Consider the following 13,797-nt stretch of genomic DNA (forward strand, 5'->3'; position numbering starts at 1 on the left):
GGAATAATGATAATGGATGAGAGCAGAAAAAAATGTAATAAAGTACCTGTTTTCTTGCTACCGGTTTTCGTATAATGTAGTGCGAAACGTACGTATATCGAGGGGGCGGGGTCGATTTCGATGACTTAAAATTCGAGTTAAAAAAATACTAAATAAAATACATGTAGGTAATATCGTTGGTGTATTATATGAATCTAACTTAACTAGTAGTACTACCTAGATGCTATATGTAATATTGTAATAATAATACGATGATGATGTTTGACCCCGCGCGTCCTAATTGATTTATATTTATATTATTCGGTTGCTAACGAATACAGTTGCCCAACAAATAAACGTTACTTACGGTGTGTGTTTTTTTTTTTATAGATTGTGGTGTACGCGGGGTATGTCAAGGCAGTGGTGCGAATACATTGGTGATGATTGATAACCAGAAATGCCGTCACCGATACCAATACAATCGTCCTCGCCAACAGGTGGAGGCCTAGTGGACTGTGCCGCCGGATGGACAACAGACACACCGTCCGAGACAATCAGCGCAGCGATTAGCAATAACGCCGCCGCCGCAGCAGTTGTCGTGGCCGACATGAGCCCAGAAGAAGAGCAATCGAGCTCGCCGGTGACGGGCGTGATCGCCGGCCGGGAAGATGAAGAGCGCCGCCTGACGTCGCCACCGTCTGGCAGCAAGTTCGACTCGGTGGCCAGCAAACCGGACGCCGAGTCCGAGTCGTGGGCGAACAGCAGCGATGTGGAGAAGTTTGATGGCAAGATCGTGTACAACCCGGACGGGTCGGCGTACATAATCGAGGACAACAGTGAGCTGAGCGAAGATGATGGAGTCGACCTGCCGTCCGAGCTCCTCGGATCTGGCAGTATCGTGGACGGCCGGGGTGTGAACCTATCGCAAGCCGAGGTGTTCCCGCAGATCGCTAACGCGTTCTACGTGTCCCGGGCCAACTACGGGGACTTGTACGAGCAGCAGCAACAGCAGCAGCAAACCAACAGTGCGCCCGCCGCCGCGGCACTCAACAGGGTGTTCCAAGACAAGAAGATAGTTCCTGAAGTGCCGGTGATGCACAGCTACAGGGTGTATACGGTCCGTGACAAGGCAGGCGCGCCGGATAGCCGGACGCCGCCATTGTCCAATGACTGTTCGACGGTGCCCGTCAAGCCGATACTCATGTGCTTCATATGCAAACTGTCGTTTGGGTACGCGAAGTCTTTCGTAGCACACGCCACCGGTGAACACGGTGTCACGCTCCAGGAGGACGAGTACAACATACTTGGGCACAAGAACGCGTCAGCCATCGTGCAGTGTGTAGGCAAGGAAAAGGAGCCTCTGGTGTCGTTCCTCGAGCCCCTGGCCCTGTCCGCCAACAAAGCTCATACTCGGACCGCATCCCCGTCCCAGTCGTCGTCGTCGTCGTCTCCGAGCGCCGCTCACAAAGTTCCTAATGCGTTTATTAATGACGGTAATCGTTCCTCCTCTTCCGACGGCGGTGGCGGCAGCGGTGGCGACCAGAAGGGCTGCCCGGAAAGCCTGGTGGTGCACAGGCGCAACGCCACGCCGCCCACCTCTTCTCCGAGTGTCAATACAGTTCCTGAGACGTCCGTCTCCCTACCTCAATCTGGTAGTCCTAGAAGTAATGTTAACTCGTTTAGTATAAGTAAAAACAATAATTGTAGTAATAAAGCCGCTGCCTCTGCAGCCAGCGGCAGGTCCAGTATGTACGATTGTATCATGGATCTGACCAGGAAGAGTCCAATATCCGCGTTAGCCGTGTCATCGGGCACGTCGGCCCGGAGCAACAGCGCTTCACCGGGTGCCAGCCCGTCACCAGGCACCACACTCAGTCCACAACTCATATCTGGTGGCGCCCCGTTATCTTATCCTCAACCACCGCCCAACTTTATGACCGGCACTACAATTGGCGTGTGTCCTGACCACATGAACGGTAGGCCCAGTGGAGTGGACTGCGCGAGGTGTGAGCTCATTTTAAGTTCCTCGAGACTGGGTGGCGTGGGTGGGTCGCTGGTAGGCATGCACTCCAGAAATTCGTGTAAAACGCTTAAATGCCCGAAATGCAACTGGCACTACAAATACCAAGAGACGCTAGAGATACACATGAAAGAGAAACACCCCGAATCCGAAACGTCGTGCGTGTACTGTATCGCCGGGCAACCGCACCCGCGGTTGGCCAGGGGCGAAACGTACACGTGTGGTTACAAACCGTACCGCTGCGAGGTGTGCAACTACTCGACGACTACCAAGGGCAACCTAAGCATACACATGCAGTCCGACAAGCATCTTAACAACATGCAAGAGTTACAAAACGGCGGTGTGGCTGGTACTGAGATGCAAAGGCACCAGGCCTCGTCGCCGTCCCAACATCCGAAACAGTCTTCGGCCATGAGCCCAGGATCGACGAGCAGTCAACATCCAGCTATGAACAGCCCAATGATCAACCAGAAGCCCAAGCCCACGTTCAGGTGCGAGGTGTGCAACTATGAGACGAACGTAGCCCGGAACCTTCGCATACACATGACCAGCGAGAAACATACACACAACATAATGGTATTGCAGCAGAGTGTCAAGCACATGCAGACACTCAACGCCCTACAGACGCATCACCAACAGCAGATGAACTTCGAGTCGCTAATGCATTTCCACCCGGGGCTCACGCTCCCTGGGGATAAGCCGCCGCCGCACTCTGAGGCAGCGCTCGCCGACATGGCGTACAACCAGGCATTAATCATACAAATGATGACTGGCGGACAAATGCCGCCACACTTCACTGGCGACGTGTCACCGCACGTTGACACCGACATCGGACTGAACCCAGAGACCATGGAACCTCCGCCCGAGCCGGTGGACAAAAATCCGAACTTTATGTTCCAATGCAGCACATGCAGCACGTTTGTCACAGACTCGTTGGAAACGTTATCACATCACTTGTCCACCGACCGGACCAAAGTACGCGAACAAGAAATACTGACCGTGGTGGCTGGAAACTATATATGCAACCTGTGCACGTACAAGACAAACCTGAAAGCTAACTTCCAGCTGCACTGCAAGACCGACAAACATTTGCAGAGGCTGCAACACGTCAACCACGTGAAGGAGGGTGGGCCGCAGAACGAGTGGAAGCTCAAGTACATGTCGTCGCCTGGTGGAGTTCAGGTTAGGTGCAACGCGTGCGATTACTACACGAACAGCACGCACAAACTGCAGCTCCACTGTTCCGGCCAGAGACACGAGGCCGCCTCGCTGCTGTTCCGGTACCTGCGGGACAACGACGCGGGTGACGCTTCCGTTTATCACTGTTTGTTGTGCGAGTTCTCCAGCAAGGACAAATTGCCGCTACTGCAACACGTCAGGACCGTGAAACACATGCAAATGGAGCAGCTGCACCAGATGCAAAGGCGGTCTGATGGAAAAGACATACAGACCGATATAAACATGGTGTTCCAAGTGACCAGTGCTCCGCAAACTTCCATGTCCGTCGATAGCGACCAAGAACAAGGTAAGTCGTTACACGCGCAGTGATATAATTATTAATCGTAAATTATACAATACAAAATTATTCCGATAGTCAATGGTAATAAAAACAAGTAAGCATAGTTAAATAAAATAGTTAAATTTATTTACTATCAAAAATACGTAGAAATAAAAAATTGCGTCGAATAATTAAATCGTATAAAAAATATTTAGTATTCGTAAGAATATAAAAATAATTAATTTCCATATTTTTTTTTATTAACACAGTAGTAATATTGATATTTTGCTGATTGTGTTATAAATAATTATTCATATCAATTAATACGTTTTTATACAAAATAATCTGTCCATTTATTATACCTAGGAGGCAAAGTACAGTACGCGTTTCGTTTATATTACAGTACATTAGTATAAAAATTATAATAATAATTTTAAAATAATGAAATCATACAATATTAAAAAGTAATTAAATTTAGAATAGAAACCACTTATCACAATTACCGTGTAATTTCGTTATTACAAAACTATTCATTTTAACGTAATAAATTATTTTATCGTTAAGTAATATTTCGCTTGGTATTTCTTCACAGCACGTCAACGATTATTTAATGACTGAAACATACGTTATGTATAATTGAAATAGTTAATTTAAGTTAGGAAATTTATATAAAAAATAATAAAATATAACAACGGTATTAATAAAATAACGATGAAAAAAAACATTGCTCAAATAAAGTCTGTAGTATGTGTATTAATATTGATTTGTTATAAGTAAATAATTTATACTCAGTCACTATGCTTTATGTGTAAATATTTTTAAATTGAGTCGTGATAGTTCTATCCACGGTAAACAATATCTCATATTAAATCCCCATTGACAACCCGACCTAAGTGAATGTAAATCATTACCGTATTGTACGTTTAATTATCAGACAGCACAAAGACCTCTGAACGTGAAGACGCGTATCATTGTTTGCCATTTACGGAGTAAAGAATTGATCTCATTGGTTGAGAACTTCACGATGATTATTAAATGTCTTCACTTCTTTTATAGGTTAATTTCTATCAAAGAAATAAAAAAACACGAAATGAAGTTTTGATAATAATTGCATTAATTAGTTAACATTAAGTTCCACCTCACAATGACATGACATAAACCGTTGCGTCTTTATTTTTCTATTCTTTAATGTTATTTTTCCTGAACACTTGATTACATTTTAAATTATCTTTAATTGTATAAAAGTGACGGGCTGTACGGTAACAAAAATCTTATTCTTGTTGCTCACTCATTCAAAGTGTGGTACGCCCATTGTTGCTTTCATACTCCGTTGACTACGGTTCCCACAACGCCGCCTTAATACAGTTAATACTTAATATAGTAGGATATAGATTTTATATGAATATTTTTTTTTCGTTTAATTTTTAGATCGCGAAAATAAAGGAGATAACGAAAGTCAAAATATGTCTATGGATGCGATGAAAGCAGAAAGTTCCGAACAGTTCGAATTGGACTCTAATCGCAACTCACCAAAAATTACCGAAGGTCAAGAACATTTAACTCCGACCGACCAGAAGAAAAACGAATTGTACTGTCCGCTTTGTCAAGACGTTTTCGAAGATTTAATCAATTTCGAAAAACATTTAATGAACATTCACAGTGTAAACTCCGAAGGTCTCCAACGGCTGCTGAGCTTAGTCAACCAATCGCACTGGCTGAACACAACAAAATCTTCACAGCAGAGTCCGCCCCACACTTCAAATAGTCCACCGTCGCCCGACTTGGACAAATCAATTGAAAAATCTGATGAAAATCAAGAACAAGATACAGACGAAAATAAATGTCCAACTTGTCAAAAAGTGTGCAAAAATATTGACGACTTGTGTCAACACCAAAACGATACCGGCCACGTCGAAGTCAAACAGACACCAAATGGACCAGGATACCTGTGCTGGAAAAAAGGTTGCAACCTGTATTTCACCACTGTTCAAAATTTACATATTCACTTTCGCGAAGTGCACGCTGGACAACAAAATATTCTTGTATCCGAGAAACACGTTTACAAATATAGATGCAACCAGTGCAGTTTGGCGTTCAAAACGCTTGACAAATTGCAAGCTCATTCCCAGTATCACGCCATAAGAGACCTGACGAAGTGCATATTGTGCAGGCGCAGTTTCAGGACCGTTGCCACGTTTCAAAAGCACTTACAGACCGCCCATCCAGATCTGGCTCAAGCCGATCTGGAAGCATTAAAGCAAAACTCCATGCTCCAATTTGAACAGTCAGCTGACGAAAAAATGGAAATCGACGAATCTGTCGACGACGAAGAAGAAAAAGACGATGAACCCGAGTGTGATAACAGTGACGATTCGATTGCGTTTAAACAACAGCAATTGATTGAAGACTACATGAATGGACAGACACTAGCTGAGGACGGGTACAATGACTCGGAAAGAAAGTACAAGTGCCACCGGTGCAAAGTGGCGTTTACCAACCAGAAGTACCTGACGCACCATAACAAAACGCTTTTACATCGAAAAGGTGAGAAGCAGACCTATCCGATGGAAAAATATCTTGACCCGAACCGGCCTTTCAAGTGTGAGGTTTGCAAAGAGTCGTTCACACAAAAGAACATACTTTTGGTGCACTACAACTCTGTTCTTCATTTACACAAGTTGAAGCGGTCCATGCAAGAACAACAGCAACAGCTAAATAACAATAACACGCCTATCGTATCAAACAATTCGTCTTTCGCCGCTATGAATGCGGCGTCTAAGACGTCGGGCTCGACGTCGGAAGACGACGACAAAAAACCGTACAAGTGCAACATTTGCAAAGTCGCGTATACCCAAGGGTCGACATTGGACATTCACATGAGATCAGTGTTGCACCAGACTAGAGCTTCAAAGCTGCACGATCTGGCGTTAGCCGGACAGGTGGACTTGACCAAACCGATAATCGAGCAACCCGAACAGGGCAGTCGACCGCCATCACAAAACCGACAGGATGCTGAAAGCCAAGCGTCCTGCAAAGACGATCAACAACAATTACAACTACCACAACAACAACAACAGCAACAACAACAACATAACCACCACCAAAAGGGCAACCAGCTGAGCTGTCAACGATGCAACGCGTTGTTTTCAAACCAAGACCAACTCAATACCCATCAACAGCTGTACTGCATGTTCGGCACGCCGATGAGTATGTTGCCTATGAATCCGACACTGGCCTTTGCGGCCAACAATCTGAGCGCTTCCGTTCAGGGACCAAAGTCGCCATCGCAACAGTTAACGCTGACCGAAGAACAGCTGTTAAAAGTTCCACTGGCACTGCAAGGTAAGAAGCACTCGCACATGTACAAGCTGCTGGAGAGCTATGGGTTTGACTTGGTGATGCAGTTCAACGAAAATCACCAAAAGCGTAAGGAAAATGAAAAGTTGCTGCAAGAGCTTACCGCCCATCTGGAAATGGAACACCAGGCGAACGCCGTCAAGGAGGAAATTAATGAAATTAATGAAGAAGATACCGGCGACTTGCCTGAAGTTGCCAAGTCAACATGCGTGCACTGCAACAAAGAGTTTTCCAGTGTATGGGTGCTGAAAGCTCATTGTGAAGAGGTCCACAAGGACCTAGTGCCGTTTGATTTTCTCGAGAAATACGCCAAACAGATTAAATGTGAAATAGAGAAGAAGGGTAACGAACCGCCGACCGCCAACACCACTACGTCATTGCCGTCATCGACATCCGTGTCTACAACCACAACGCCAACGGCCAGGATTGGCTCGCCGTCCGAGGACGTGTCCGTTAAGATGGAAAATGAACAGGACATCGAAGCACAAGCAGAAAATGTCGATTACATGTCCAACGCAGCCACATCGTCAACCGGTGAACCGTCCAACGTGAATATGTCCGGTGTACCACCAAACATCCCGCTGTCGGTCGCTCAGCACTTGAATGAAATGCAAGCGGCATTCAACGCGATGGCAGCATCGCAACTTACACAACAACTTCAACAATTCAACCCTATGATGGTGGCCAGTATGGCCGGCCTTGGTATGGGGCTGCCTTTGGGCCTTAACATGCAAGCGCTTGCCGCTATGAATCTACAACCACCGTTGGTGCCCATGATGATGCCACCACCGAATTTCGAGTCCATAATGGGTTCGCAACAAAATACAATGTTCCAACAACAACCTTCCTCCATGGACCCAACTGGAATCCTAGCGAAACAGCAACAATTACTTCAACAACAGCAACAAGTGGTGAGTACTGATTTTGATTATTTTATATTCTATAATAAGGCAATGAATAAAGTGAAATATAATTTGTATATTATATAAAATAGTGATAAAAAGAAAAATAATTATAATAATATTAAAAAATATATAATATATACATAACCATATACCTAGGTAGTAATAATATCTTAAATTTTATCACAGAATAAATTACAATACTGTAATAAAAAAAATTATATAACATAGGTATAATATAACAATAATAAGACGCTTAACATAAATTTCTTTTGCTACAATTAAATTATTAATCAAATGTATTTACTAATATAATATACAATATTATATTGTCACTATACATTTTATATATAAATATATTACATTTCGGTTGATGTAATATTATTACTATTATGTATATTGTATATACACTTCATAAAAAATTAAATTGTGTAACGTTTGTGTGTGTAAATTAAATCTTTAAATAATAATTATTTTTAAATCAAAAATTAAATTTGAATGAGTTAAATTTGTATGAGGAGGTACCTATCTTTATAACTAATTATTTTTGTAGACTTTTTATATAGGTAATTTATAATACCTAACTATTATAACACAATATAGGTATCTAATTAATTAATTATATTAAAACAAATTTGTATATTAGGAGATACATAACTTAACAACTAATTATTTTTTTAAAACTTTTTATGTAACTTGTAATAATTATTATAAAACAATATAGGTATCTCATTAATTAATTAAATTTAAATTCAATTAATTTACAAAAAAAAATATGACGTATGATTTCTGGAAATAAGAAAATTATTAATTATTTAATAATTGTTGCGTATCTTTTATGTTAATAAATTAATACTTTATCATTTAAATGAGTTATTTTTCCAATAAATATAAATTAATCAATCATATACAATTCCTAATATACAGTTCTCTCGTAGCTTATAAAATATAATTTTCATATAATACGTTTTGTGTGATGCTTATTCGCTATTAAATATTTATAATAAAATACTGTAGTTATTATATTTCATTTTGTGTGTATGTGTGTTAAATAAATGGTGTAGCTAAATTAAAATAAATTCATTACACTTCAATATACAACGGTTTGAAAATTATTACAGGAAAAAAACATATAGATATACCTATTTAATATTAGAAAACAATATGAAACTATTATTTTATTTTTCACAATAGGTTTATTATTATAATTTTTTTTTTAATCTATAGGTACCTACAACGCTTATTATTGTTTACTATATTTTTGATTTTAATTTTCATGCTTGAACCATGTTGCGTTATTAATTTCTCATAGAGCATTTTATGTTTAAGCAATGCTTAGTTATTTTATTATTTGTGTTTTATTGTCATGGTTTAATTTTTTACAGCAACAAAATTCGCAACAAAAACGAGCGAGGACACGCATCACTGATGATCAATTGAAAATCCTACGTGCTCACTTTGACATAAACAATTCTCCATCTGAAGATCAGATACAAGAAATGGCCAGCCAAAGTGGTCTCCCACCCAAAGTCATCAAACACTGGTTTAGAAATACATTATTCAAAGAAAGACAGAGAAACAAAGATTCTCCGTACAATTTCAATAATCCACCATCGACTACGTTGAATTTGGAAGAATACGAGAAAACCGGTGAAGCGAAAGTGATGCCTCTTACTCAACCAATACCAATAATCGAAAACACCGACGTCGTCGTCATTAAAGAAGCGCCCAAAACACCGACATTCGCGAAAAAGAAGCCTCTACAAACCAGCACCCCCAATAATAACACTGTCGTGCGAGCACAGAGTCAAACACCTACATTTCCGCAACAACAGACATTTGCTCAAAACTTTTCTAGGCCATTCACCACACAATCGTTGGAGTCTCCGGTGAAGATGGAATCACAAGTCAAACCAGAACCGAAAGATGCCGAAACTAGTCAGCCTGAAACGAAATTTCCGTGGGGAAATCCCGAGTCTCCGTCCAAACGTAGAGATTCGGTTGAAGAAAAACAAAATCTGTACATTCATCATGACAGAGGGTCGCCGCTAGATTTAAACGCCGCTGAAAATCTAACTTTGTCTTCAATTTTAACTTCTCAACATCAAGAAATGAATATGTCAAATGCAATTTCCACCAGCAATATGCTACCACCGAAAATATCTGCATCGAGTTTTACTTCGCCACCACAAATGTCGGTCACCACACAATCGGGACCCAGGAGCATTAGCCCTGGTAGATCGCCAAATTCGTCTGATGGGTTTCCGCACTCAATCATGATGAACCAGAGTAGCGGTGGTTCCGGTGGTTCCACGTCGTCTGGTAAACGGGCAAATAGAACTCGTTTTACGGACTGTCAGATCAAGGTGCTTCAAGAATTCTTCGAAAACAACGCCTACCCAAAAGACGATGACCTCGAGTATCTGTCAAAATTGCTGAACCTGAGCCCAAGAGTGATCGTCGTGTGGTTCCAAAACGCCCGACAAAAAGCCAGAAAAGTTTACGAAAATCAGCCAGCTGTAGAACCTGCACCAGGTATTGTTGAAGAGGGATCAAATCGATTTCAAAGAACACCTGGTTTGAACTATCAGTGTAATAAATGCCTGTTAGTGTTCCAGAGATATTATGAACTCATTAGACATCAGAAGACGCACTGTTTCAAAGAAGAGGACGCCAAAAGGTCGGCTCAAGCTCAAGCAGCAGCCGCCCACATCGCGGCTGCATTGAGTTCTGAAGATTCGAACTCAAGTACTGTAGAAAATCATCAAGGACAAAGCGCGAACTCTAATCCGATGACTCCAACTCCGACACCGACTCCGAGTTTGACATATCCGACGTCACCGATTCAAACGTCATCTTCACATGACAAAGAAAACGTTTACAACTGTGAACACTGTACTTCGGTGTTCACCAAACTTGACCAGTGGAAAGAACACCAACAAGTTCATTTAATGAATCCAAATTTGTTCCCTACTTATCATCCAGAAAGTGCTTTTGGAATTTTACAACAGCAAGCACAATTACACCAACAACAACAGCAGCAGCAGCAGCAGCTCCAACAACAACAATCTCAGTCACAACAGATGAGTGGTACGTCCGAATTGAATGCTAACCCCACGTCGTTGATTTTGTCCATGATGCAACAGAATAATAAAAGATCATTCGATGAATTTGACGATCATAGCGATAAAGAAACGGAGTTCACAAAAGACAAACGTCTAAGGACCACTATTTTACCAGAACAGTTGGATTACTTGTATCAAAAATATCAGATCGAGAGCAATCCCTCTAGAAAGATGTTGGAAAGCATTGCGCAAGAAGTTGGTCTAAAGAAACGTGTAGTGCAAGTGTGGTTCCAAAATACCAGGGCCAGAGAGCGAAAAGGTCAGTTCAGAGCGCATTCTCAGGCGATTAATAAGAGATGTCCGTTCTGTTCAGCCATTTTCAAAATCAAATCGGCGTTGGAATCGCATTTGCAGACCAAACACCCGGAACAGTGTTCCAGGGGATACATAAACGTAGACAACATTCCAGATGAAGATGTCAGTATGGACTCATTCGCGTCGTCCCAGATGAGCGAGATCGGGCAAAAGAACCAGACGTACGCATCGAACCCGTACTATCAAAACGCGGAGGACGTGGAAAACCTAGGTAAAATGTACCAGGAGTCGTTGAAGAGATATATGGAGGAGATGCAACAGTCGAGTATGCAGAACGGTGTTTTGTCCGAGGGTGGTGAGAAAACTAAACCGGAGGGAGATAGTCCGCTAGATCTGAGCAAGCCCGTTGATTTGCGTATGGATCAAGAACAGGATGATGACGAAGACAGCATGTCTGAATGCACGGACATCATGGATGACGAAAGCCCAGCTTCACCTGCGTCAAGCACTCAGAGCGGTCAGCAGAGAGTAAATGCTCCGGGTGGTAGCAGTAGCAGTCAAAACAAACGGTACCGGACGCAGATGAGCAATGTGCAGGTGAAGGTGATGAAAGCACTATTTGATGACTACAAGACCCCGACAATGGGTGAGTGCGAGATGCTGGGCCGTGAGATCGGCTTGGCAAAGCGCGTGGTTCAGGTGTGGTTCCAGAACGCACGGGCTAAGGAGAAGAAGTATAAGCTGCAAACCAAGCAGAACCAAGATCTGACTGGACCACCGGACGAGTGCAAGTATTGTCGATTCAAATACACTCACAAGTATTCCGTCCAAGACCACATATTCACCAGCCGGCACATCGCCCTGGTCAAGCAGCACGTGGAGAGCCGCATGTCGGTGTCCGACATGTCGGGCAACTGCAGCGATGGTGACTTCACGGTGCCGCCCAATCCGGGTGACCCGCACAACAACAACCTTCCCAACCAGCAAGTCAATCAGATGCAGATGCTCCAGCTGGCTGGGCTCATTGGCCAGTCTCCCGTTGCGCAGGCCGTGGCCATGGCTACCATAGCGAAGCTGGACGGCAAGGACCAGTCGCAAATGACCGCCGAGGAGTTGGCCTTATTGCCGCACCTGTACAACCTGGGCGTGACTTTCCAGCAAGGATTCATGCACCCGGGCACAGCAATGATGACGTCGCCAGGTCAGTAGTCATAAATCAGTGTTGTATATAGTATTAGTATTAGTATTATTATCGGTAGTATGAGACGTATACCTACAGTGTTCTATTCGCACGCGAATTTATGCCCAACTAATACAACTCTTCGTGGTTCATAACCGCGATCACAAGTGGTAACACAATGCTATCCTAATTTATAAGAGAAGTACTGTCATATGTATTCGGGTAACGACCATCTCGGTCTGAGAAATCGCGCCGTGATGGACAGCTATTATGCCTACACAGGGGTGTGACGCGCAAACAAAAACAAAATCAATTTCATTCGGCGCGCAAATTTTGTGCTGTGTTCAGTGTGATGCGTAAGTTACACACCGCGCCGGCGAGATACCTTATTATTATTATTATTATTCGGGACTGAGTGAAAGAGAGAGCAAGAAAACCGAATGAAAACGCGAGCGCATAAACGAGAAAATATGCAACATATACACACACATCCGTGTGTACAAATTCTTTCGTGATCCGTTCGATATATATATATATATATTTTATTTTTAATGAAAAGGGTTCCGTATCGAACGTTTACCATCTCCGGTGGCGCGCACAATGTGCTGCGCTGGGATTCGTTTGGGGTACGTTAATATTCTGGAAACAATGTCGAACCACCGCCACTCCCTGGCAACGGTGATGTGTGCGAGCGGAGATTATTACAGAAATTCGTTACGTCGAACGTGAAACTGGAGAAAGGAACATCTCCCCAAACAAAAAAAAATGAATCGAAATAATAGAACGTTACTATATACACTGTATTTATATAATATGTTTGTGTGTGAGTGTGTTTTTAAAGGATTCCCTCATATTTTGGGTTCGTACGGCGTGAGTGTGTGTGCGAGGTACGTTTTTCATTGTTATCGGCCCCGTTAAAAATATAAAATTCGAGAGGTCTGATTAACGGCGGCCAAACGATCTGATACACATTTATATATAAACTATAATAATATTATATTGTATTTGTCCATTGCATTCTGGTATTCTGCAGTTGCGTAGTGTGTAGGAAGTAGCTTCTTGAAAACTGTTTTCGAGTGCGTTATTTTGCGTGTTTTTGTCATCTCGAAACCGCCCGTATATAGTCCGTGTCCGCCGTCGTATAGGCGTGAAAAATCAGCGACCACCTGCGAAAGCTTTACGGATGTTTTCGTTCGGCGTTATTAGTTTTCGACCGCCATATCGTCATAGGGGTGAAATATTAATTCAGCTCGTGTCCCCCGACCCGCACAACGGCGGTTTTACCCGATTTACTGCCATCATTGCATTTCGGAGACGCGCTACTGTCCGTGACAAATTGTCTACAAACGAGAAATCGACGTGTTTGGACCACCGTGTGTTACATAATATTATGTATTTTTTTTAAATCATGAAATAATGTATACAGAGCGTTGCGGAGACAAATGCAATGCACCGTTATATTTCCGCTGCCCAGCGCGTCT

General features: G+C 42.7%; 1 protein-coding gene across 5 annotated transcripts in view; it reads left to right on the plus strand.

The window, feature by feature from the left end:
* Positions 1 to 13,797, plus strand: part of LOC100161293 (zinc finger homeobox protein 3) — a 106,086-nt gene that overhangs the window by 37,063 nt on the left and 55,226 nt on the right. For all 5 annotated transcript variants that reach the window (XM_003241367.4, XM_008180214.3, XM_008180213.3 and 2 more), the window contains exons 2-4: positions 370 to 3,524; positions 4,926 to 7,765; positions 9,142 to 12,337. In XM_003241367.4, coding sequence (XP_003241415.1) covers positions 437 to 3,524; positions 4,926 to 7,765; positions 9,142 to 12,337 — 9,124 coding nt within the window. In that variant the 5' untranslated portion in view covers positions 370 to 436. The remainder of the gene's footprint in view (positions 1 to 369; positions 3,525 to 4,925; positions 7,766 to 9,141; positions 12,338 to 13,797) is intronic.

This window comes from Acyrthosiphon pisum, chromosome A1 (genome assembly GCF_005508785.2).
Source record: "Acyrthosiphon pisum isolate AL4f chromosome A1, pea_aphid_22Mar2018_4r6ur, whole genome shotgun sequence".
Taxonomy (NCBI): Eukaryota; Metazoa; Arthropoda; class Insecta; order Hemiptera; family Aphididae; genus Acyrthosiphon; species Acyrthosiphon pisum.